Source organism: Prionailurus viverrinus, chromosome E2 (assembly GCF_022837055.1).
Source record: "Prionailurus viverrinus isolate Anna chromosome E2, UM_Priviv_1.0, whole genome shotgun sequence".
In the NCBI taxonomy this organism is placed as follows: Eukaryota; Metazoa; Chordata; class Mammalia; order Carnivora; family Felidae; genus Prionailurus; species Prionailurus viverrinus.
Genome location: NC_062575.1, coordinates 15,051,053 through 15,077,200, shown reverse-complemented (window position 1 = coordinate 15,077,200; position 26,148 = coordinate 15,051,053). Strand labels below are relative to the sequence as shown.

General features: G+C 40.1%; 1 protein-coding gene and 1 long non-coding RNA gene across 6 annotated transcripts in view; both read left to right on the top strand.

Moving 5' to 3' along the window:
- TAT (tyrosine aminotransferase) overlaps positions 1–8,909 on the top strand; it is a 49,666-nt gene extending 40,757 nt beyond the window's left edge. For all 5 annotated transcript variants that reach the window (XM_047835703.1, XM_047835704.1, XM_047835705.1 and 2 more), the window contains 9 exons: positions 1,769–1,836; positions 2,938–3,096; positions 3,297–3,435; positions 4,020–4,072; positions 4,866–5,018; positions 5,630–5,758; positions 6,100–6,183; positions 6,760–6,858; positions 7,714–8,909. In XM_047835703.1, the coding sequence (XP_047691659.1) occupies positions 1,769–1,836; positions 2,938–3,096; positions 3,297–3,435; positions 4,020–4,072; positions 4,866–5,018; positions 5,630–5,758; positions 6,100–6,183; positions 6,760–6,858; positions 7,714–7,854 (1,025 nt within the window). In that variant the 3' untranslated portion in view covers positions 7,855–8,909. The remainder of the gene's footprint in view (positions 1–1,768; positions 1,837–2,937; positions 3,097–3,296; positions 3,436–4,019; positions 4,073–4,865; positions 5,019–5,629; positions 5,759–6,099; positions 6,184–6,759; positions 6,859–7,713) is intronic.
- A 1,996-nt stretch (positions 8,910–10,905) lies between these two features.
- LOC125152647 (uncharacterized) overlaps positions 10,906–26,148 on the top strand; it is a 39,804-nt gene continuing 24,561 nt past the window's right edge. Inside the window, exons 1-2 of the long non-coding RNA XR_007147257.1 lie at positions 10,906–11,136; positions 15,287–15,357. This is a non-coding gene — a long non-coding RNA (uncharacterized LOC125152647). The remainder of the gene's footprint in view (positions 11,137–15,286; positions 15,358–26,148) is intronic.

Genomic DNA, 26,148 nt, shown 5'->3' with positions numbered 1-26,148 from the left:
AAAGAGATAAAAATGAAGTAGAATACAAAGAATGGGCTGTTCCATTGAAGAAGAGAAGGTTATTTCTGACAGAAAGAAGTTATTCTTATTGAGATGTTTTTACAGTAGGAGTTTCAGGTGTACAGCTGTATAATACAACTGTATACGCTGCAAAGTGATCACCACAAGTCTGGTTACTGCTCATCACCATACAGTTGGCCCCTTTACCCCTTTTTGCCCATCCCTATTCTTATTTAGGTTTAACTGTCTCCATCTACTAACCATTTCCACATTAAATGTCTGATAAAATAAGTGACCCTTTGACTTTATTTCAGTGTTGCACACACACACCCCCAGTCTCCATATGTACCTAGCAACATATTATTTTCCTTTTTAAAACTTATTTATATTGTTTTATTTGAATATAGTTGACACACAATGTTACATTAGTTTCAAGTGTAGACAGTGATTCAACATCTCTGTACGTTATGTTTGCTCACCCCAAGGGTAGCTGCCATCTGTCACCATACAACACTAGTACAGTACCATTGACTGTATTCCCTATGCTGTGCCTTTTATTCTCATGACCTACTCATTCTATAACTGGAAGCTGTATCTTCCTCTCGCCTTCACCCATTTTGCCCATCTTCCTACCCCCTTCCCTGTGGAAGGCATCAGTTTGTTCTCTGTATTTATAGTTCTGATTCTGCTTTTTTTCTTTGTTCATTTGTTTGCTGGTTTTTTAGATTCCACAGTGAGTGAAATCATATGGAATGTGTCTTTCTCAGTCTAACTTATCTCACCTGGCATGATACCCCCTAGATCCATCCATGTTGCTGCAAATGACAAGATATAGTGACATATTTCTAATGTAGAATGCAAATCCAGTTTTGTGCTAAAATAGAATTTTAAAAACACTTCAAAGAGCCTGAGGGATGTAATTCTTAGGTTGATTGTTTATATTTTATAAAGTTTCATAAAACAAAAATCAACAAAAGAAGACCAAAAATTAGATTATAAAACAAGTTTATAACTTTTATACCCAAAGTATTAGGGAACAGATTCAACCTGAAAAACCAAAACCAGTTATCAACTTCACAAATATTCAAACGATATGAACATTTCATGCCAAAGGAAATATAGGCCATAACATTTATCTAGGAAAATTCTCTTCCTTATTAGTAATTAAGGAAGTGCTGATTTATGTAACTTCAAGACATTTATCTCTAACTGTTAAGTGGAACATTATGAAATATTGTATCTTTATAATTGAATGGAGTCTTCTTAAAAGCAGTTTCGCAAAGCAATTTGCATGATGCTGTCCCTACGTCAAACTTGTAAGCCAACATTTGGAAATATTGTATAAGAATTGAATTTAAAAGAAAAACTTGTGCAAAACCACTAATAGGTATATGATATAATGTAAAAAACTTAAAAGGCACCCAATGTATTACATGCATTAATTACAAGTCTTCAAAATATATAGTCCTGGAAGGGATTTAGGAAAAATCTAAATATTGTTTTTTATGAAAAATAAAACATAATCATAGTAATCAAGATGGTGCAGAGTATTTTATACTTTGGAAAGTTCTCCTTGTTGTTATTTACACATGTGAGATTATTATAAAATTGTAACACATAACTCCTTTATCTATAGTGGCTGAGAGCTAAACTGAACAGTTTGTGCTCTAAGCAGGGGCAGGATTTAGCCTGAGGTCCTTTTGACTCTAGGGCATAGTGGTCAGTTGCCAGATGCAAACTTTCAGCTTCTTCCTTCCGGCTCTTTCAGGCTACTTATCCAGTCGTGAGGATATTGCTTCATATTACCACCGGCCCGAGGCACCCCTGGAAGCTAAGGTAGGGCTTAACCAAGGTAACAGCTCTGAAGTAATACTGGGCAAACTATACCATTTTCCTTGTCTCTGTTCCACAAGGAATAACAGTTTCGGGAAACAAAAGGAGTGAAGAATTTCCCTTTAGCAATTTGAGAACTTCTCATAGAGTGAGGCCACTTAATCCCTGAGTATATTTAATGTCATTACAGTATGATGATAATGATGAATATAATTTATATGGTGTTCTGTCTTGAGGCTCAAAGGATTCAGAGGTTCCCCTACATTTGATTCTCTGCAAAAGAACTTTAAAAAACAATAGTTCATAACACCAAATAAGTAACATTTTTTTATTTTACCAATAAGATCTTTCTTAAATTTCTTTCTTAAATTTGTAGCTTCCATCATTCACTTCCCCACTCAGATGGGGGGGCTCCTGGGTGGCTCATTTGGTTAAGCGTCCAACTTTGGCTCAGGTCGTGATCTCATGGTTCATGAGTTCAAGCCCCTTGTCAGGTTCTGTGCAGACAACTCAGAGCCTGAAGCCTACTTCAGATTCTCTCTCTCTCTCTCTCTCTCTCTCTGTCCTCTCCCGTTCACCCTCTGTCTCTATCTCTCAAAAATGAACAAACATTAAAAAAAAAAAAGCTCACTCAGATGGGAAGATTGAGGTACTATGGAATATTCAATCGATGGCAGGGCCACAAGTTTAAATGCCACTCTCCCTCTGTCGTCTACTGTGTGTGTTGATATTTCTTAACATAAGAGGTGCCCTCAGTCTGTATTTCAGAGAGGAATCAGGCTTCAAATTTCTGGTCAAAAGTAAACAAATAACCAAGTGAAAAAGTCCAAGGTCATAATGATCTCTCATGGAAGTCTGCTGAGTCATAGCTGACATGTACTTGTTAAAGTGATTTACTTCTTTTAAGTGGTCAATATTTTCAACATTTAGAAATGGACATATATAAGCATTTTCCCCCAATTTTGGCTTAGTACAGTCCTTACTACTTTACTTAGAGCTTGTAAAAGTAAGTTTATTATTGCTCCCCACTCACCTATCTGACAATGTCTTTTCTCCCACTGCTGTTGGAACCCCTAACAAAATGTACCTTTTATTTCTTCACAGGATGTCATTCTGACTAGTGGCTGCAGTCAGGCTATTGAACTTTGTTTAGCTGTGTTGGCCAACCCAGGACAAAACATCCTAGTTCCAAGACCCGGTTTCTCTCTTTATAGGACTTTGGCTGAATCAATGGGAATTGAGGTCAAACTCTACAATTTATTGGTAAACAACTTTTTAATTTTAGACCCCAGTGTTCAATTATGGCTTTGTAAAAATATATGACAATTGTCTTAGCACAGAAAGATTTGGAAGTGGGTGGTGGAGGCCACAAACACATTTTATTATTTAGAATATACTGTTAAGTGAATATTCCCCCTCAAGTTTTCAGAACCATCTTAGTCTCACCCTTTCTTCCTCCCCAGCCAGAAAAGTCTTGGGAAATTGACTTGAAACAACTGGAATCTCTAATTGATGAAAAGACAGCTTGTCTCATTGTTAATAATCCATCAAACCCCTGTGGATCAGTGTACAGTAAAAGTCATCTCCAGAAAATTCTGGCTGGTAAGTCCATCAGACTTCATTTGACAGGAGAAGATATGGGGATAGGATCCTTGAGCTGTTTTCCTGGAATGAGAAGAGGGTTTTTTCCGAGCTGAGGATGGGGGTGGGGGAGCTCTACTGGGGTCTCCAGTGAATAGTGTGCCCCTGGAGCAGTAGACCTCACCTACAAGAAGGAGAAAAAGGCAGCACTTGCCTCTTCACTATTCCCATATGTGGAAGAGCAGGTTTGAAATATCTGGTTAATTAAATGGTATATTTAGCCTCTGTATCCTGGAAGAGTATAAGAATTTATAGTTCTTAAATTGGAAAACAAAACACATAAATATGAAATGCAAAATATAATAAGTCCAGGTGAATATTAATTGCTAAGGCAATTCACATTAAAAAGGATTTCAGCCTGGGGGCCCCTGGACGGCTCAGTTGGTTAAGCATTCAACTCTTGATCTCAGCTCAGGTCTTGATCTCAGAGTCGTGGGTTCAAGCCCCATATTGAGCTCCATACTGGGCATGAAGCCTACTTAACAACAACAACAACAACAACAACAACAACAAAAATGATTTCAGCCTGTTTTTCTTATTTTTAGTGGCTGCAAGGCAGTGTGTCCCCATCTTAGCTGATGAGATATATGGAGACATGGTAAGTCTTGGGCAGGATCTATCACTACAATAATCTCAATTCCAAATTACTTCATGGGACCTTTAGAGGTGGCATCAAAAACACCAGAAGTAATTCCTAATCATTTCAGTACAGCATATCAGTATCCCTGCACTCTTAAAAGTACATATAGATTCTACAATCTCTTAGCCAGTTTTCCGAAGTCCAAAAAGCTATAAAAATCTGAAGATTTTTGAAATTCCTTTGGTGGAAAAACGTGGCTTGACTTGATGTAAAGATATTTGTAGATTTTCTATGTATCTCACTTGTATATGTATATACATATTTGTCAAGAATGTAAGGAAAGGGAAAGAAATGTTAATATGCTTGATTAGGAGTGCCGTCCCGCACTGCCTTGGGGGTGTTACATAATATATGATCCAGGTAAACTTCTCAAAAATCCAAACAATCCTACATTCTGCAACAAATATGGGCCCAAGAATCTCAGGTAAAGGGTTGTGGACCCCTATTATATTTTTAAATGTCTAATTCCAACAAGCATTCATTCCCCAGAGCAAGCTTTGTTGAGTTGTATATATTCCTGGGCCAGGATCAGTATCCTCATCGTAGGCTTCCTTTAATCCGGACCAGATGTCAGGTTATATGTCTCTGTATAGTCTCCTTTGAAGCCTCCTAGGCTCCCAGTTATGCTTTAGGGTAGGATGAGCCCATAAATCCAAGGCCCTGTTCCTAGTTATACAAGGTAAAGACTGGAAGGCATGGGATTTGGAGGAAAATAAGCCAGAAGACAACTGCAAGGATCTCTTCTCCTCAGGTGTTTTCGGGTTCCAAATTTGAGCCTCTGGCCACCCTCAGCAGCAACGTCCCCATCCTGTCCTGTGGAGGGCTGGCCAAGCGCTGGCTGGTTCCTGGCTGGAGGTTGGGCTGGATCCTCATCCATGACCGAAGAGACATTTTTGGCAATGAGGTAAGAGCAATGAGGTGATACAGTATGTCTAATTTAGGATATATATGTGTATTTAATTTGCATGCACAGTGGTTGGGTGGTGATTTTTTTGTTGTTTTAGTGTTGTTTTTTCTTCTTTCTTCTTGGCCCTGTAGTTCTGGGTGCCAAAAGATGCTGGGTAAAGATGGTACTTAGTGATTCCTCTCCAAAACTCAGTTTTCTTGTACCTGGTTCTATGAAGAAGTTCCATTGCTTCTAATTTTAGGACCACAAATAAGGAAACAATAGCTATAATGATAACCTGATTTTGTTTGCAGGCTTACAATATGCCAGCACTTGATACACATTATTTTACTGTAATCCTCCCAACAACTCTAGGAGGCCATAGTATTATCTCCTTTTTACGGTTGAGAAAACTGAAGCACTGAGACATTGTACAATTTGCTGAGTCACGCAGCATGTGCGTGACAGAGCTGGGCTACAAACCCCAGTGGTCTGATCTAAGAGTGCCAATAGGCACACACCATCACTTTCCATCAGGTTTGATGGAAAGAATGGCCAGAACCAGAATCCCCAAAACTGGAATGCTTAAGGAAGGCTAAATAATATGTTTGCGGGTTGGGGGCGTTTAGATCCGAGATGGGTTGGTGAAACTGAGTCAGCGGATCCTGGGACCCTGCACCATTGTCCAGGGAGCTCTGAAAAGCATCCTACATCGCACCCCTCAGGACTTCTACCACAACACTCTGAGCTTCTTGAAGGTAAGGGCAGCCCGTAGCCTTTTACTTTGGGAGTGAGGAAATGCCGCCAGTGGAGTTAGGAATCACATGTCCTCGTTTCTGGAGCAGTGTGCCATTATGGGGCCTCCAAATCAGGAGATGGCATCAGTGTAACTATCCACCCTTCCATGTCTCTCATTTCTGGCACTTCACTCTGCTCCTGGCCAAAAGTGATAGGATTTTTTTCTCGCCTACTTCCTGTGCCCTTGATGCCAGCAGAGCAAACTTAGGTTCCCTGCCTCCAGTGTGGGCTCTACTTTTAATGACGTGCTTTTCTTTCACTTATATTTTCATTCTTGACATCTTTCTGCCTCCTCTTGTAGTCCAACGTTGATCTTTGCTATGACGCACTAGCCGCCATCCCTGGACTCCGGCCAGTCCGCCCTTCTGGGGCCATGTACCTCATGGTAAGTAAGTAGGTGGCAGGCATTTTCTATAAGGCAAGCAGAAGCTGGTCTGCAGGACTCACAAAGACAACCAGCTAAGCCTCCGGGCCTGTTAGTTTAGGAATCGCCTTGTTCTGAATGTCTGTTCAGGTCACTCTGAGATCTTGACCTGAGCCAAAGTTGACACTTGCCCGACTGAGCCACCCAGGTGCCCCTGTTTCCAGAATAACTTGGGGCATTGGCATTTTGTGGACTGGAGACACTAGTATCTTGTAATTGGTGGGATAGTTCCATGCAATCAACAATTGCCCGGCTCACAATGTTAATGTTGCCTTTTTAGAGAAACAGTGACATTCTATTTCCAGCTTTCACTTATCAACATCCAGGAAGGAATGCTTCAATAAACTAAAATATTAATATAAAGACATCCTGTGTTTCCTATGAAAAATTCCATGGGCTCCTAAGTGTTAGAACTCTTAGTTATCAGTAGTAGAGTTCCAAGATATTTTTTAGAGCAGTCCCTATGTTAGTTTCTGGCACGGGGAGTTGGCCTGTTTTCCCTCCTGATAAGTTTGCCTCTCCCTGTAATTGGTATAGGTTGGCATTGAGATGGAACATTTCCCAGAATTTGAGAATGATGTGGAGTTCACAGAGCGGTTAGTTGCTGAGCAGTCAGTCCACTGCCTCCCAGCAACGGTGAGTGTTCATGTCTCTCAGGACATTCCCAACAGTTTCTAGAGCCTCGGGTTGAGTTGGTCTTTAGCCTGCCTTTTTTTCCCCTCAACAAAGTGTATTCTCATTTGATAAGATTCAAACTGATATGTTTCATGACGTCTATTTAAAATTTGTTTCTCCCTCATCATTATCCCATCCATACCGGGAAGAAACGTTGTGGCTGAACATTTTAAGTGAGGGGAAACAGGCTTGTCCCACAAGTCCCTTTTAAGATGAATTGTTTCTAGACTTAGCACCCCAATGATGGTGTCAACCAAGAAAAGAAGCGGAGCTAAAATAAAACAAAAACATTTATTCGGTGTCTCAAAATTGCAATCTGGGGAACACAGATCTGGGCAGTGACCCAAATAGTGTCCTTCCACCCCCCAGAACAAAAATCAAGTGTTTTTAAAGACAAAAAGGAATGCTTGTATATGCTATTTATAAAGAATTTTGATTGACTGGTGGCAGAAAACTAATCTTGGCTGAATGTAATTGGTTACTAAGGCTATCACTAAACGAAGTCTCACTGTAGCAAGTCTCAAGACTCTGGCTGAGTCCTTGTGAGATTGGTGGCTTGGCCCAGTTCAAAAGTTCATGGCTTCATGGGTGAAGAGGTGCATAAGATCCATCTCCTTGATGGCCTTCTGGGTCCATTTTAAAACCCCTTGACATAACTGACCCCATTTTATTTCACCTTTCACAGTGGAACTGAGTCAACTGATAGCTCTGAGTAAATGACATCACAGCTTCTTGCTGATTAGGACCCTGGCCATCGTAGGGTGGTTTAGTACCAGATTCTATTGCTATGAGAATAACAGGCTCTTATTTTTGCAGTGCTTTGAGTACCCGAATTTCTTCCGAGTGGTGATCACAGTCCCCACAGTGATGATGCTGGAGGCCTGTAGCCGGATCCAGGAGTTCTGCGAGCTGCACTATCACTGTACTGAAGGGAGCCAGGAGGAGTGTGACAAATAGGCCCAAGTCCGTTCTCTTGCGTATGTGTCCCATCTGGGGAAGGCTGGACTGGGCCTTGCTGTTCCTCAAGGGGAATCAGGTGCCCCTACTGGGAGAGGGGCCTCAAAAGCATGTCAAGCGTTCAGAATCGCTCCTGCTTTCCCCCAGCTATGTCCACATACACACTCTGAACCCCAGATTGTCCTCTCACTCTGCTCTGCTGGAGTGACTCACTCATTCATTAATCTGCCCCCTCCTATATGACTTCCTCCTTTTTTATTGAGAGTACTTGGTGAACAAAATTTACCAGAAAGCACCAGAGACAAGAAAATTAAAAGCTCGTGATAAGAGAAACAAAAGATTGAGAGAATTTGTGTCCCAACCATTTCCTCATGCTATAAATAAGAATACACTCTCTCCAGTCAGGTCTGAGGCCTAATTCTGTTACTGCTTCACTTCAGGTATACCTCGCTTTATGCAATAGAACTACAATGAAAGAAGTTGGGGACACATATATTGGTTAATTATTTTCTAAACACATTAGGAAAGTTTGCTAATTTGAAAGATCCCTTACAGAAACATTTTCGTTGATTTTTTTTTTAAGAACTGTTGATCTTATGGGGTGCCTGTCTGGCTCAGTTGGTAGAGCATGTGACTCTTGATCTTGGGGTCATGAGTTCAAGCCCCACAATGGGTTCAGAGATTATATCAATCAATAAATCAATCAATCAGAATTGTTGATTGTAAAGGTAATCAATGGACTTTCTAAATTTAGATATGTGTGCATCAGGGTTTCTTAAAATGAGGGCACATCTGTATTTAAAAAAAAAAAAAAGGAGGAATCATCGGACCTTCCAGAAATACTGTGGTGTAAGGGCCAGAAATATTCTCATTTATCATTGTTATGGAATCATTGCTTTTGCTGTAAGGTTGATAATGATTTATTGATATGTATATTATATTATCTTTTCATATGTTTTCTAAGAAACATTTATATTGACAAGATCCTTTATTTTGCCAAGAGCATAAATTATTGTTTTTCTTCTTTTTTAAAAAAATAAATTTTACTAAGTATGCTCTTCTGTGGTTTTTCTCCTCTGTGGGGAATTCCTATCCTATTCATTGCTATTCATTCCTATTCATTGCTCAGTCTGATTGATGCATTACCCACTAGACTTCATTTATTTCCCTGTCCATGTACTGACATTTGGAGTTACTTAAGAAACACTATTCCTAAAATATTTTATTTGGGAGCTCATTTCTGGGTTCCTACTTATAAATAAGACAAACTAAGAAGCAACATTATAAACCTCTGGCCTTTGACTTTACACTTTCAACTTTTTGGAACTCCAACCTCTGGTCCCAAATTCCTATGCTCTACATCCGCTAACCACTCACTGGTGAATGAAACTGAATGGGTTCAGGTGACCCAGGGCATGAGAGGTGTCAGACATCTTTCATTATCCGCCTTTTGTCTGCAAATCCTTTTAGGCACAGTAGACTAATTTTTTTTCTCAAAACTTCCCTTACAGAAGGGAGCATGAAGTTATCTTGCAAGGTTGGGGGCAGGAGTATACCATAACCAGTCTACAGATTACTAAGAGAAATTTTCCTTATCCGGAAGAGGAACTTCAGGTCTCAACCCTGCCAATCACACTGACTTAATTTCCTTTACAAAAATAAACATCAAATGCCCACATTTAGCGAGTTCACGCTAAAATTTACCTTTTAATTTTCTTTGGCAAATCCAAAAGGAACATACAACAATAGAGATAATAAAGATTTGTTTCCTGTAGGCCACCACTGCCAATAATTTTCTGAAAGCGTCCGGTTCCTCTTTTCCTATAGCACCTTTGCCCCATCCCCTGAAGATCTGTCCAGAAATATTCAGGAAAACTTGGTGGTTTACACAAGATGTTTTATCTTAACACGTACATATAATTCTATCCAGCTTTACTGAATTCTACTCAGATTTCTTAAACTTGCCAGTTTCTTTCGTGTCTACATTTTGATAGAGGAGTCAAGGACATACTCAAGCATTAAAAAAAAAAAACAAAACCGCAGACTGGACACATTTCAAAAGATGCAAAGACAAAAACATTCCTATAAACGTGTGTGTGTGAGGTTTTCCTTTTTTCTTTCCTCTCTTCAAAGTAACTATTTTTTAAATTTTTTAAATTTTATTTTATTTAAAAAAAAATTTTTTTTCAACGTTTATTTATTTTTGGGACAGAGAGAGACAGAGCATGAATGGGGGAGGGGCAGAGAGAGAGGGAGACACAGAATCGGAAATAGGCTCCAGGCTCTGAGCCATCAGCCCAGAGCCTGACGCGGGGCTCGAACTCCCGGACCGCGAGATCGTGACCTGGCTGAAGTCGGATGCTTACTTAACCCACTGCGCCACCCAGGCGCCCCTATTTTTTTAAGTTTTAAAGTTTATTTATTTTGAGAGAGCGAGCGAGCAAGGGAGGGGAAGAGAGAGGGAGAGAGAGAATCTCAAGCAGGCTCCGCACTGCCTGCACCGCACACAGCCTAAAGTGAGGTTGTAACTCAAGAACAGTGAGATCATGACCTGAGCTGGGCTCATCAGCCGCTCAACTGACTGCGCCACCCAGGCGCCCCATAAAGTAACCATTACGCAGCTTTATAATTCAGCTTCCTATGGAAGACAAAGAAAGGATGATATTTCTGAGGTGTCCATTACCTCCAGGGTGTTTCTAAATAAAAAGAACCCCTGTGCCTGGTTGCTTCCAAACAAGATTAAAATTCTCGCCCCCCCTCCCCCTCCCGCCCAGACAGCTTCCAGATGCTTCGCGATGGCAGTGGCAGGAGAATGCGTTAGAAAGTCTGTGATTTCACCTTTCTTTCTAGGCCAGAGCACCGCCTATAGGGTAACTGGCCAGTACCACAGACCAGAAGTCACTCCACGTCCCACCCCAGTCCCTAGTTGCCAACAACTCCCAGACAGCTGGGTAGGAACGGAGTGGGGAGGAGAAACACCAGGCTGCGTAGGTGCTGTTGCGAGCGCGAGCGCCGCTTAGCTCCAGGCGCATGCGCCGTCGGGGGGGCGGAGCGAGGCACGAAGGGCCGCTCAGGGCGCAGGCCCAGATCCCTGAGAGGTCGGCAAGGGTGGATCCCTTCCTCAGGTGCCGGTTTTATTCCCAACGTCGGGCCTCGGTTTTGTTTCCTCCTTTCGCGTCTTTCCCGGACCCGCGCCCTGTGGAGAGATTCTCTTCCCCCTTTACCCCCTGTCCGGGCCGCATCTGGCAGGAGGCTTCTCGGAAGCTGACACATCATCCCTAGGTATTGTAAATACCTGTTAAATAAGTGAACTGTACATTTATTTCTTTTCCCAGCTCTGGGCCAATCCCAGCCAGTCCGATGAGTTGTGAAACAGAAGCAGAAATTCCCAGTAGCTGTTGTCCACTGACAACTAAAGTGTGGTCCCTGGAACTTTTCTCCAAAGAATTGTGTCCTTCAGAGTCCCTGGTACCTGGCATATATGTTTGGATCCCTACTCAGCCGGATAAATGAATCCACCGCTATGTTCCGCACACTCCGCACATTACTACAGTAGGGGCTGTATTTTATGTTACGTAATGTTATATTATTATTATTTTGAGGAGGGGCTGTATTTTAAGTACCCTAAAAGTCGAATTATTGAATCCATTGGAGAACTGAGTTCCCAGTACATCTAATTCATACTCTCATTCGTTTTAAACAGTTTGGGTATGTTGACCAACAAGTTTCATAGGGTGTCCTAGAATCTACAAATCTGGATGCTCTTTGTGGGTCAAATTGTTAAACAGCATCTTCCAAAGAGGCAGTCACTTTCTGACGTTACAATTGAGGTATATTATGTAGGATGCGATGCCACTTCTGCAAAGGAAACAAGGAGAAGAACTAGCATGTGTTAATTTTTGTCAGCGTTTCAGGCATGGAAAAGAATTCTTGCTCTTTGAGACATTGACCCATTTGGTAATTGAAATGCAAAGTACATTATGTAATTCAAAGTACATTATGCCTTATTTATTTATTTATTTATTTATTTAAGAGAGTGGGAGCACAGGAGGGGGGCAGAAGGAGAGAGAGAGAGAGAGAGAATCTCAGGCAGACTCCTCTCTCAGTGAGGAGCCCAATGCAGGGCTCAGTCTCACAATTGTGAGATCATAACCTGAGGCTAAATCAAGAGTCAGAGGCTCAAGTGACTGAGCCACTCAGGCGCCCCACTTTATGCCCCATTTGAAAAAGAAAGCCACAGGAGTTTTTTGCTTTGGCAGCATGTATACTAAAATTGGAACAATACAGAGAAGATGAGCCTGAACTTAGTCCAAATTCAACAGCACATTAAAAGGATTATACACCATGACCAAGTAGGATTTATTCCTGGAACTCAAGAATGGTTCAACATATGAAAACCAATCAGTGTAATACACAACCACAACAAGATAAATCATGAGGGGTGCCTGAGTGGCTCAGTCACTTGAGTGTCAGACTCTTGATTTTGGCTCATGTCATGATCCCAGGGTTGTGGGATGGAGCCCTGTGTCAGGATCCATGTTGAGCATGGAGCCTGCTTAAGATTCTCTCTGCCTCTCTTCCTGGCTCATGCACACTGTCTCTCTCTAAAAAAAAAAAAAGGGGGGGTGCGCCTGGGTGGCTCAGTCGGTTAAGCATCTGACTTCAGCTCAGGTCACGATCTCGCGGTCCGTGAGTTCGAGCCCCGCGTCGGGCTCTGGGCTGATGGCTCAGAGCCTGGAGCCTGCTTCCGATTCTGTGTCTCCCTCTCTCTCTGTTCCTCCCCCGTTCATGCTCTGTCTCTCTCTGTCTCAAAAATAAATAAAAAACGTTAAAAAATTAAAAAAAAAAATAGGTCACCTGTGTGGCTCGGTCAGTTAAATGTCTGACTTCAGCTCAGGTCATGATCTCGCAGTTTGTGAGTTCAAGATCCATGTTGGGCTCTGTGTTGACAGATCAGAACCTGGACCCTGCTTCAGATTCTGTGTCTCCCTCTTTCTCTGTCCCTCCCCCATTCATGCTCTGTCTCTCTCTCTCGAAAAAAAATTTAAATTAAAAATTTAATAAAGGGCAAAACAACACAATTGTTTCTATTGATGCAGACAAAACATTTGACAAGATTCTATACTCTTTCATGACAAAAACACTCAAGCTAGAAATAGAAGGAAATGATATCAAACTAATGAAGGCCATCTATGAAAAGCCCATAGCTAACATCATACTCAATGGTAAAAGGCTGAAAGCTTTTCCAAGGATGCCTACTCTCACCAATTCTATTTACATCATATTGGAAGTCCTAGCCAAAGCAAATAGGCAAGAAAAAGAAATAAAAGGCATCTAAATTAGGAAGGAAGCAGTAAAATTATCTCTATTATTACATGACATGATCTTATATGTAGAAAACCCTAAATATTCCATAAGAAAACTACTAAAACATATCAACTATACTTCAAAAAAATAAATATTAAAAAAGCAAAATCACACAAAAAAATACCTATACCTACTAGAACCAACAACTGAATTCAGCAAAGTTGCATAGCAAATCAACCCACAAAAAGCAGTTGTGTTTCTATACACTAACAACAATCTAAAAAGGACATTAAGAAACTAATTTCGGGGCGCCTGGGTGGCTCAGTCGGTTAAGCGTCCGACTTCGGCTCAGGTCATGATCTCGCGGTCCGTGGGTTCGAGCCCCGTGTCGGGCTCTGTGCTGACAGCTTGGAGCCTGGAGCCTGTTTCAGATTCTGTGTCTCCCTCTCTCTGACCCTCCCCTGTTCATGCTCTGTCTCTCCCTGTCTCAAAAATAAATAAAACATTAAAAAAAATTTAAAAAAAAGAAACTAATTTCATTTACAATAGTATCAAAAAGAATAAAATACTTGGGAATAAACCTAACCAAGGAGATGAAAGGTGAAAAGATGCTCACCAATCATCAGAGAAATTCAAAACAAAGCAACAGTGAGATACATCACCTCATGCCCATTAGGATGATTACTATGGAAGGAAGGAAGGAAGGAAGGGAGAAGGGAAGGAAGAAAGGAAGGAAGGAGGAAAAAAGGAAGGAAGAAAGAGAAGGGAAGGGAGGAAAGAAAGAAAGAAAAAAGAGAAGTGTTGAAAGGTTTGAAGAAATTGGAACTGTTGTTCACTGTTGGTGAGAACTTAAGATGGTAGAGCCACCATGGAAAATATTAAAGCAGTTCCTCAGAAGACTAAAAATTGAACTACCATATGATCCAGCAGTACTACTTCTGGGTATATATCCCAAAGAATTGAAAGCAGGGTCTGCAAATGTATGTTCATAGCACCATTATTCACAAGAGTCGAGCGGTGGAAGCAATCCAAATGTTCACTGATGGGTGAATGGCTAAACAAAGTGTGGTGTATACATACAGTGGAATACTATTCAGCCTCAAAAAAGGAAATGCTATAACATGGATCAACCTTGAGAATATTATGTTAAGTGAAATAAGCTAGTAACAAAATGACAAAAATGTATCATGATGCCAAGTATAGGAGGTATCTAACGTAGTCACTTTCATAGAAACAGAAAGTAGAATGGTGGTTACCAGGCATGGGTGTGGGGGGGAAGAAGGTTTATTGTTTAGTGGGTATAGAGTTTCATATTTGCAAAACGAAAAAGTTCTGGTCATTTGTTTTACAACAATGTGAATAAAGTGAACATTTGTGAACTGTACACTTACACTTAGAAATGGTTAAGATGGGGGACGCCTGGGTGGCTCAGTAGGTTAAGCATCTGACTCTCGGTTTCAGCTCAGGTCATGATCTCACTGTTTATGAGTTGGACCCCTGCAGCAGGCTCTGTGCTGACAGTGTGGAGCCTGCTTGGCATTCTCTCTCTCTCCCTCTCTGCCCTTCCCTGCTCGAATGCTCTCTCTCCCTCTCTCTCTCAAAATTAAAAAAAAAAAAAATGTCCATAGCAGCATTATTCATAATAGCCAAAAGATGGCAACAACCCACATATCCATCAGATGATGAATGGACAAATAAAGTGTGATGTATCTATGCATACTATGGAATATTACCTGGCAGTAAAAAGGAATGAAGTACTGATGCATGCTACACTGTGGATGAACCTTGAAAATGCTGTGCTAAGTGAAAGAATCCAGTGAAAAAGACTGTATTTGGTGTGATTCCATATATATCAAATGTACTGGATAGCCAAACTCATAGAGACAAAATAAATTAGTGTTGCGTGGAGTTGAGGGTGAGGGTGTAATATGGGGGGTGGAAGGTAGAGAGTGCATACTTACAGGTACAGGGTTTTTTGGGTGAGGGGATAAAAATGTTCTCAAATTGATTGTGTTAATGGTTGCATAACTTTGAATACAGTAAAAACCATTAAATTTTACACTTAAATGGGTGAAGTTTACAGTATGTGAATTGTATTTCCATACACTGTTTTCCTTTTTTAAAGGTACAAAGAAATCATATTTCAGGAAGATCAATTCAAATATTTGTTTGGCATTTAAAGGAATTTTAAGAAAGGTAAGAAGCCCACGAAATTACCACCTTCATTTATCTGTTCATGATGAGAAATAGTAACTTTTGCTCATGTTAACCATATCCACAAAGATTGTGACATTATTTTAGACATTAGCATTCTAAAAGGTATAGCACCATTTTTTATTAGGGAGTCCACACTAGGTATTACTTAGTTTTAAAATTTTTCTTGTTGTTGTGGAGGGACACCTGGGTGACTCAGTTGGTTAAGTGTCTCACTCTTGATCTCAGTTCAGGGCATGATCTCTCCGTTTGTGACATCGAGCCGTGTGTCCGGCTCTGCTCTGGCAGTGCAGAGCCTACTTGGGATTCTCTCTCTCTCTCTCTCTCTCTCTCAATAAAGAAACAAACATTGGGGCGCCTGGATGGCGCAGTCGGTTAAGCGTCCGACTTCAGCCAGGTCACGATCTCGCGGTCCGTGAGTTCGAGCCCCGCGTCGGGCTCTGGGCTGACGGCTCAGAGCCTGGAGCCTGTTTCCGATTCTGTGTCTCCCTCTCTCTCTGCCCCTCCCCCATTCATGCTTTGTCTCTCTCTGTCCCCAAAATAAATAAACGTTGAAAAAAAAATTAAAAAAAAAATAAATAAAGAAACAAACATTAAAAAAAATGAAAGTAAACATTTTGTTAGGAACTGGAACTAGATTGTGGTGACTTCATCATTGTTGTTTCATCTCAGGATACAAAGTGTTTTTTCTTGATTTTGGTATTTTATTATAGAAACAGGGCAAAACATCAGTTGCGCTTCCACACTGGGAAGAATAAGAAATTTCTAGTGTGGGAATGCAAGCTGGTGCAGCCACTCTGGAAAACAATGTGGAAGTTCCTCAAAAAACTAAAAATAGAACTACCCTCCGACCCAGCAATTGCACTACTAGGAATTTGTCCAAGGGTACAGGTATGCTGTTTTGAAGGGACACAGGTACCCCAATGTTTATAGCAGCACTATCAACAATAGCCAAAGTATGGAAAGAGCCCAAATGTCCATTGATGGATGAATGGATAGAGAAGATGTGGTGTATATATACAATGGAGTATTACTTGGCAATCAAAAAGAATGAAATGTTGCCATTTGCAACGATGTGGATGGAACTGGAGGGTATTATGGTAAGTGAAATCAGTCAGTCAGAGAAAGACAAAAATCATATGAATTCACTCATATGAGGACTTTAAGAGACAAACAGATGAACATAAGGGAAGGGAAGCAAAATAATATAAAAACAGGGAGAGACAAAACATAAGAGACTCTTAAATATGGAGAACAAACAGAGGGTTACTGGGGGGGTTGTGGGAGGGGGGATGGGCTAAATGGGTAAGGGGCATTAAGGAATCTACTCCTGAAATCTTTGTATATGCTAGCTAACATGGATGTAAATTTAAAAAAAATTAAATAAAAATAAATAAAATAAAAATAAAAATAAATACCTACATACATAAAAAGGTAAATTGGTGCCATTGGTACATGGTCTCCAGCCTCACAGGACCTCAGCATTGTTTCAGCAATCCTTTTATGAATACTGGACCAGTGTCTTTCTAGAAGCCTTGAACTGAAGATGGCAGAGATGTCTATTAAAAGGAGCTTGATGGGGTGCCCGGGTAGCTCAGTCGGCTAAGCGTCCGACTTCAGCTCAGGTCATGATATCATAGTCTGTGCGTTCTAACCCCACATTGTGCTCTGTGCTGACAGCTCAGAGCCTGGGGCCTGCTTTGGGTTCTGAATCTCTCTCTCTCTCTCTCTCTCTCTCTCTCTCTCTCTCTCTCTGCCCCTCCCCTGCTCGCACTCTGTCTCTCTCTCTGTGTCTTAAAAATAAATAAACATTAGGGGCGCCTGGGTGGCTCAGTCGGTTAAGCAGCCGGCTTCGGCTCAGGTCATGATCTCGCAGTCTGTGAGTTCGAGCCCCGCGTCGGGCTCTGTGCTGACAGCTCAGAGCCTGGAGCCTGTTTCAGATTCTGTGTCTCCCTCTCTCTGACCCTCCCCCGTTCATGCTCTCTCTCTCAAAAATAAATAAACGTTAAAATAAATAAATAAACATTAAAAAAAAAAATCAAAAAAAAAAAAAAAAAAAAAGGAACCATCCAATCCCAGGGGTTCTCATCTGCTAACTCCTCCGTTTCTGAGGCCATCTTATCCATATTTCAGTAACCATAAGTTGATGATTGATTCCCTGATGTACATCCCTAGTCTAGACTTCTGAACTTCTGACTTGCACATCCAACTCCCTCCTACCATCCACTTGGAGGTGTAAAAAGTACCACCAATTCTTCATATCACTCATATCTTCCAAATCTGGCCTTTGTTCACTGTTCCGTCTCTCAGGAAATGGCATCTCCAGCTGCCCAAGCTAGAAACCGAAGAGTCATCTTCAACACCTCCTTCACTTGCATTTGCCCATTTACTCCCAGTACCCCTTAGATCTGACCACTTCCATCCCTATAGACTGCTCACTCTAATCCAAATTATCACTGGCTACTACAGTCTCTTAATGACGTCTATTCTGCCCAGCTGTCCTCTCAACATTGCAATTAAAGTGTTTCTTTTGTTTGTTTGTTTTTAAATTTGAAGTCAGATTTTGTCACCTGCCTAAATAGTAACTTTCCATTGCTTTCAAAATTCAACAAAATTAGAAACTTTTAATAAAAAAGAATCTTTCAAAATGGACAATGGACAATAATTTGAAAAAATACTAAATGTAGTGAATGTGACCAAAAAAGGCAGGGGGGCTTGCATAGCCTTCAGGGTCCTGCATTGTCTGACTCTGTCTGCTTTCCTCCATTTTCACCTTACACTAGGCACCTGCTAGCTTTGGGGGCTTTCCTGCTGCAAAGTCCTTCTCCCTCTTGCCATAGGCCTTTTGTTCACACTCTTCCCTCTGTCTGTATCATTAACCTCTATTCATTTTTCAAAGTACAACTCATAGAAGTCTTCTGTTGACCCTCAGCTTTGGTCAGTTTTCTTTTCCTCATTGTTCTTACCTCCTTTTGTTATTATATATTCCCTTGAGTGGTTTCAACATTTGATTAACCTTCATCTCCTTCATTAGGCTGTAAGCAACCTGAGTCTAGGGACTACCTGTTTTTGCTTATCACTTCAGACAGCAATTAAATTCTGAATGAATGAGTTACTGCCGGTGCTGTGACAAGAGTGAATGGTGCCTCTTTACTACCTTTAGGTATGACCATCCCCTTGGAGTTACTGTAGATCACAGTCCTGTGTCTTAATCTTTGGGGGATGCTGCAGAGGAAGAAGGACCCACCAGCCAAGACCTTATGCTCTGGAGGCAGGGTGATCTGGGCCTGTCTGGTCTCTGCCATTTGCCAGCTGTGGATTCTTGGGCAAGTCCCTTTGTTTCCCTGAACCTTAGTTCCCAGTCTCTAAAAGAGGGTTACCCCTTCCTTCATAAGGTTGGTTGGTTTTTTGTTGTTTTTGTTTTTGTTTGTTTGTTTTGGTTTTGGTCTGGTTTTTTTGGTCACACTCACTACATTAATATTTTTTTCAAAAATATTATCTAATACATTGTCCATTTTGAAAAAGTCTTTTTTTTTCCATTTTGAAAGTATCTAATATTCCCCATCGTGGCTTTTTTCAGCATTTCTTTTTTGAATGTAGGATCCAATCAAAGTTCACCCATTTCATTTTGATGTCCTATCTCTTTAGTCTTCTTTAATTGAAAGCAGTGCACTTGTCTTTAAAAAAATGTTGGTCTTTAGGACGCTTGGCTGGCTCAGTCAGAGGAGCATGTGACTCTTGATCTCAGGGTCCAAGTTTTGAGCCTCACGTTGAGTGTAGAGATTACTAAAAAAAATAAATAAACTTCAAAATTTTTTAAAAGTTTGCCTTTTATGATGTTGACAGTTTTGAAGAGTCCAGGCCCATTGTCTGGCAGAATATCCATGTTCAGTGCTTGATTGTTGCCTCATGATTAGATTCTGGTTAAACTTTTTTTTTTTTTTTTTTTTTTTTTTTGGCAAGAGGACCATGTCAGTGATGATGGGTACTTCCTAATACACTCCACCAGGAGGCATGCAATACCAGTTTGTCCCATGATTAGTGATGCTGAATTCAATCACACAGTTAAGGTGGCATTAACCTAACAGAGTTGTGAAGGGGGGATTCCATGAAGAAATGTACCCAAAGAGTCTGGCCCATAAACCTTACTTCTTACCCATTCCTCTTCAGTTTTCACTTTGGGGCAAATAGACAACATTTGCGACTATACTTTCCTACCACAAGTGCCTCTTGGTGGGACTGATAGTTATCACTAATTTGAGACTATTGTTTAAAGAATATTTTATTATGAAACTTTCAAACATACAGAAAAGTGGAGAGAGTAGTATAATGAATCTTAATGTATTCATCACCCTGTTCCCAAAATTACCACCAATTTGCCAATTCGTTTCCTCCTTTTCTTTGCTGGTGCATTTTAAAGCAAATCCGAGATACATAAATTCATCCATAGGTACTTTAGCATGCTACATCATTAATAGAGATTATGTATATATGTATGTATACTTATACATACATATATTTATACACACATACAACACAACCCTGGTACCATTATAATATTTAACAAAATTAAAAATAATCTGTTAATGCCATTTAAGAACCAAACCATATTCAAAGCTTTGGAATTACATCTTTTATTTTTTAAGTTTATTTATTTGACAGATACAGAGACTGTGAGTGGAGGAGGGGCAGAGAGAGAGGGAGAGAGAGAGAGAATCCCAAGCAGACTTCACACTGCCAGCGCAGAGCCCAGTGCATGGCTCAAACCCACGAACCCACAAGATCATGATGTGAGCCAAAACCAAGAGTCAGGCGCTCAACTGACTGAACCACCCAGTTTTATTTTTTTCAGCCTCTCTTCTTTTTCTTAACACACAGATCCCCAAGTGGAAGCACTGGAAAGACTGTTAGACAAATTTTGATCTCACGTTTTGTACATATATTTGTCTCTCTAGGCAAGAGATATGCAGTTAAAAGCACAGATGAACCAGTCTGTGGAAGTGCAGCCCAAGAATTTGTAACTTTGAAAAGCACCCAGGTGATGGAGACTCGGCCCATAGCTGCCTTAGAAGTTAGAAATGAGAGGAGTGGTTAGAGAGTGTCAGAACAGTTTGTTCATGCTTTCGTCCTGGATTTAGCATGTTGTTGTGGAATTTGGCCAGTCAGCCATAAGGTATTTATTGAGCATCTGCTATGCAGACAAACAAGGCAGAAACATCCTACCCGAAGAAGGAAGACAGAAAATAAACATGCAAATAACTAAGACACCTGTAGGTACTGAGAAGTGTTACAATGAATTGTGAAAGAATGAAAAAAGACCCCAGTTTTCTTTGTTTAATCTTTACCTCCTTTCCTTCTTTTCTTCTCTCTCTCCTCTGCTTTCCTCTTTTTCCCCCTTTCTACCTCCCCTTCCCCTGAAGCTTAACTAGCAGGAGGTGACTCACAGGGCTTACAAAGATAGCTCTCAAAAGAACTGTTTCAAAAGCTACCGAAGTAAGATTGCACCAACAATCATGAGAAAGAGGCATGAAAACCCCAACATAACCCACTCATTCCAGCTGCAAATGGCAGCCGTTACCGATAAAGAAAAATGGCACCTGGGGCAGTATCATTACCATATGCCCCTCTCTGTGCCTTATATATAAGAATTCCAATCCTGCTTCAGCTCAGGGAGTTAACATCATTTTGAGGGGCTACCTGACACACATTGGCTAAATATCTGAGTCACTTTAACTATTTTTTAACTCTTTTTATAGTTAAATATTTTTAACTATTTTTTTAACTCTTGACAGAATAGAGAAGAAATAATTGAAGGGGGAGAGACTTGTGGGAAAATGTGTCTAAGGAGGATTCTAAATAATGTTGAGACTAAGTAATGAGAAGATCAGCTTCAGATAATTTGGGGTAAAATGTTCCAAGTAGAAACCACAAGTGCAAAGGCCAGAAAATTGATAGAAAGAGCGTGTATAGGAATGAATGAATGGAGAGGAACTGTGTGGACTGGGAAACCCCTGTGTAATTCATATACAATTCATCCATTTAAAGTATACAATTCTGTGGTTTTTAGTATATTCACAGAATTGTGTGACCATTACCACCATCAATTTTCAAACATTTTTTATCACGCCCAAAAGAAATCCCATACCCATTAATATTCACTTTCTACCTTCATACCCCATTCTCACCCCCAGTCCTAGGCTATCCTAGTCCTAATCTATTTTCTGTCTGCATTAATTTGCCTGTTCTGGACATTTCATGTAAATGGAATCATACAATGTATGGTCTTTAGTGTTTTGTTTTTTTCATGATGTCTTTAGCATGATGTTTTCAAGGCTCATCCATGCTGTAGTATTGTATCCGTACTTCATTCTTTTTTATGGCAGAACATTACACTATATATGTATGTATTCTCTCTCTCTCTCTCTCTCTCTCTCTCTATATATATATATATATATATATATGTATATATACTACCATTCATTGGTTGATGTATCCAGATGTATCCATTCATTGGTTAGTGAACCCAGATGAACATCTGGGTTGTTTCCACTTTTTAGATATTATCAATAATGTTGCTATAAACATTCATGTACAAGTTTTTATGTGGGTATGTATTTTCATTTTCCTTGAGCATATACCTATGAATGGAATTGCTAGGTCACATGGTGACTCTGTTTAACCTTTCGAGGAACTGCAAAACATTTATTATGTCTTTTTGACTTTAGCCATCATAGTGGGTATCTCATTGTGGTTTTGATTTGCAATTCCCTAGTGACTAATGATTTTAAACATCTTTTCGTGTGCGTATTGGCTATTTGTATATCTTCTTTGGAGAAATGTCTATTCTCCTCCTTTGCCCATTTTAAAATTGGATTCTTCTTATTTTTATTGTTGAAGTGTGTATTCTGGATACAATTTCCTTTTCAGATATATAATTTGCAGATGTTTTGTCCCATTCTGTGGGTTATCTTTTCATTTTCTTGATGGTGTCCTTTGAGCATAGAAGTTCTTTAAAAAATTGTTTTAAATGTTTATTTATTTTTGAGACAGAGAGAGACAGAGCATGAGCAAGGGAGGGGCAGAGATAGAGGGAGACACAGAATCTGAAACAAGCTTCAGGCTCTGAGCTGTCAGCATAGAACCTGATGTGGGGCTCAGACCCATGAACCGTGAGATCATGATCTGAGCTGTAGTTGGATGCTCAACCAACTGACCCACCCAGGTACCCTGAATATAGAAGTTTTTAATTTTGGTTAAGTCCAACTCATCTCTTTTTCTTTAGTTTCTGGTGCTTTTGATGTCATATCTAAGAAACTATTGCCCAACCAAAGATCATGAAGATTGACTTTTATGTTTTCTTCTAAGTTTTATAGTCTTAACTCTTACATACAGGCCTATGATTCATTTGAATTAATTTTTGTATATGGTGTGAGGTAGGAGTCCAACTTCTTTCTTTTACATATGGATATCTAATTGTCCTAGCACCATTTGTTGAAAAGACTTTTCTTTCCCCATTGAGTGGTCTTGGCATGCTTGTCAAAGATTATTTGACAATATATGCAAAGGTTCATTTTTTGGCTCTCTATTTCATTGATCTATTTGTCTTTATACTAGGACCATATTGTCTTAATTACTATTGCTTTGTAGTAAGTTTTGAAATTGGGACTTTTTTTTCCACAATATTTTAGGATCAGCTTGTCAATTTCTGCAAAGAATCCAGATGAGATTTTGGATTGTTTGCTAGTATATAGAAATAGAATTGGTGTAAAGATAGAATAAACAGACTAAATAGAATTGGTGTATATATAATACATTTTGTGTATATAGAAATAGAATTGGTGTTTGTTTATTGATCTTGTATCTTGCAACCTTGCTAAACTCCTTTATTACTCCTAATATTTTTAATGGATTCCTTAAGATTTTCTTTTTCTTAGTTATTTTATTTTATTTTATTTTATTTTATTTTATTTTATTTTATTTTATTTAGAGAGCAAGTAGGGGAGAGGGGCAGACAGAGAGAGAGAATCTTAAGCAGGCTCCACACTTAGAGGTGTGCTCAATCCCAAGACTCTGAGATCATGACCTGAGATGAAATCAAGAGTTGGATGCCCAATCAACTGAGCCACCCAGACACCCCAGAATTTTCTATATGTAAGATCATGCCATCTGAAAATAGAGATAATTTTACTTCTTTCTTTTTAATCTGGATGCCTTTTATGTCTTGCCCAGTTGCCCTTCATAGCACCTCCAATACATGATGGATAAAAAAGGTGAGAATAGACATTTTTGTCTAGTTCCTGGTTTGTTCTTTTACCATTAAGTATGATGTTATCTGTGAGGTTTTTTTCTTAATGTTTATTTATTTTTGAGGGACAGAGACAGAGAGGGAACAGGAGAGGGGCAGAGAGAGAGAGGGAAACAAAGAATCAGAAGCAAGTTCCAGACTCTGAGCTGTCAGCACAAAGCCTGATGCGGGGCTCAAACTCACTAGCCGTGAGATCATGACATGAGCTGAAGTCAGGTGCTTAACTGACTGAGCCACCCAGGTGCCCCTATCTGTGAGTTTTTAATAGATGCCCTTTTTTTCAGTTTGAGGAAGCTCCCTTCTACTCTTAGTTTATTGAGTATTTTTAATCATTAAATGCTTTTGGATTTTGTCAAGTGCTTTTTTTCTTTTTTTTTTTTTTTCAACGTTTATTTATTTTTGGGACAGAGAGAGACAGAGCATGAACGGGGGAGGGGCAGAGAGAGAGGGAGACACAGAATCGGAAACAGGCTCCAGGCTCTGAGCCATCAGCCCAGAGCCTGACGCGGGGCTCGAACTCAACGGACCGCGAGATCGTGACCTGGCTGAAGTTGGACGCTTAACCGACTGCGCCACCCAGGCGCCCCATGTCAAGTGCTTTTTTCTTGCATCTATTGAGATAATCAAATGATTTTTGTTTTCTATTCTATTTATATGGTGTATTACATTACTTGATTTTCTTTTTTAAACTTTTTTCAATGTTTATTTTTATTTTTGAGAGAGAGAGGGAGACAGAGAGTGAGTGGGGGAGGAGCAGAGAAAGAGGGAGACACAGAACCAAAGCAGGCTCCAGGCTCTGAGCTGTCATGTCAGCATAGAGCCTGATGCAGGGCTCTAACCCATGAATCATGAGATCATGACCTGAGCTGAGGTTGGACACTCATCTGACTGAGCCACTTGGGTGCCCCCATTACTTGATTTTCTGATGTAACGTCAAGCTTAAACTGCCCAGCTAGCTCAGTTGGTAGAGCATGAGACTCTTAAAGTCAAGCTTATATTAGTGGGATAATTCCCACTTAATCATGGTGTATAATCCTTCTTACATGTTGTGGAGGTTCAGTTGATACTAGTATTTGTTGAGGATTTGCATCTATATTTATAAGAGATATTGGTAAGTAGGGGTTTTTATAACATGTTTTTCTGGGTTTCATCTCAGAATAATAGTGGCCTTATACAACAAGTTGGCAGGTATTTCCTCCTTTATTTTGGAAGAGTTCAAGAGGATTCAAATTAATTCTTTAAATGGTTGTTGGAATCTATCAGTAAAGCCATTTGGGTTTAGGATTTTCTTTGTGGGAAGTTTCAAATTACTGATTCAATCTCTTTACTTGTTATAGGTCTTTCAGAGTTTTTATTTCTTTTTGAGTTAGTTTTGGTAGTTTGTGTCTTTCTAGGACTTTGTTCATTTTGTCTGTTATCTAATTTGTTGGCATATGGTTGTTCATAGCACTCCTTTATAATCTTTTTTATTTTTATAAAGTCAGTAGTAATATCTCCACTTTCATTTTTGATTTTAGTAATGTTAGTCTTCTTTTATAATTATTCCACCTAGCTAAAGGTTTATAAAATTTTCTGCTTGGGGGTGCCTGGGTGGCTCAGTCGGTTGAGCATCCGACTTCGGCTCAGGTCATGATCTCGCAGTTCATGAGTTCAAGCCCTGCGTCGGGCTCTGTGCAGACAGCTCAGAGCCTGGAGCCTGCTTTGGATTCTGTGTCTCCCTCTCTCTCTGCCCCTTCCCTGCTCATGCTCTGTCTCTCTCTGTCTCTCAAAAATGAATAAATGTTAAAAAAAAATAAAAATATTTCTGCTTGGATATTTGGCTAAAAGCCAGTTGGAAAGCAATCAGTAAGCAAGATTTTGCCAAGTGCTTCCAGGTGCCACTTGATTAGATAATATGCTACACCCTGTGAACACATGCGACTCTTCAGAAACCAGCGTAATTTGAAGCTCCTCTTGCTACAGTAATATTAGAAGTCAATTTAATTTCTTTTTCCTTTTTTAAAATTTTTTTGACATTCATTCATTTTTTGAGAGACAGAGAGACACAGAGTACAAGCAGGGTTGGGGCATAGAGAGAGGGAGATGCAGAATCTGAAGCAGGCTCTGGGCTCTGAGCTGTCAGCACAGAGCCTGACATGGGGCTTGAACTCATGAACCTTGAGATCATGACCTGAGCCAAAGCTGGAGGCATAACTGACTGAGCCACCCATTAGCTCCAGAGAAGTCAATTTAATTTCTGAATATCTGCTTTATCCCCCACGTCCTATCTGCCACTCCACTTGACCCAGCACTTCTGAGCTGTTGGCCTTGAGATTCAACTTCCCTTATTTCTTTCAAACAGGAAACTTTTAAATGTTGGTGCTTTCTTATCTGAATCTCTAAACATGTCACTATATTTCTCAGAATAGAAGGTTCTGTGACCAGCTTTTTTTTCTAAGTATTACATAGAAAATGAGTCCTTTACATAT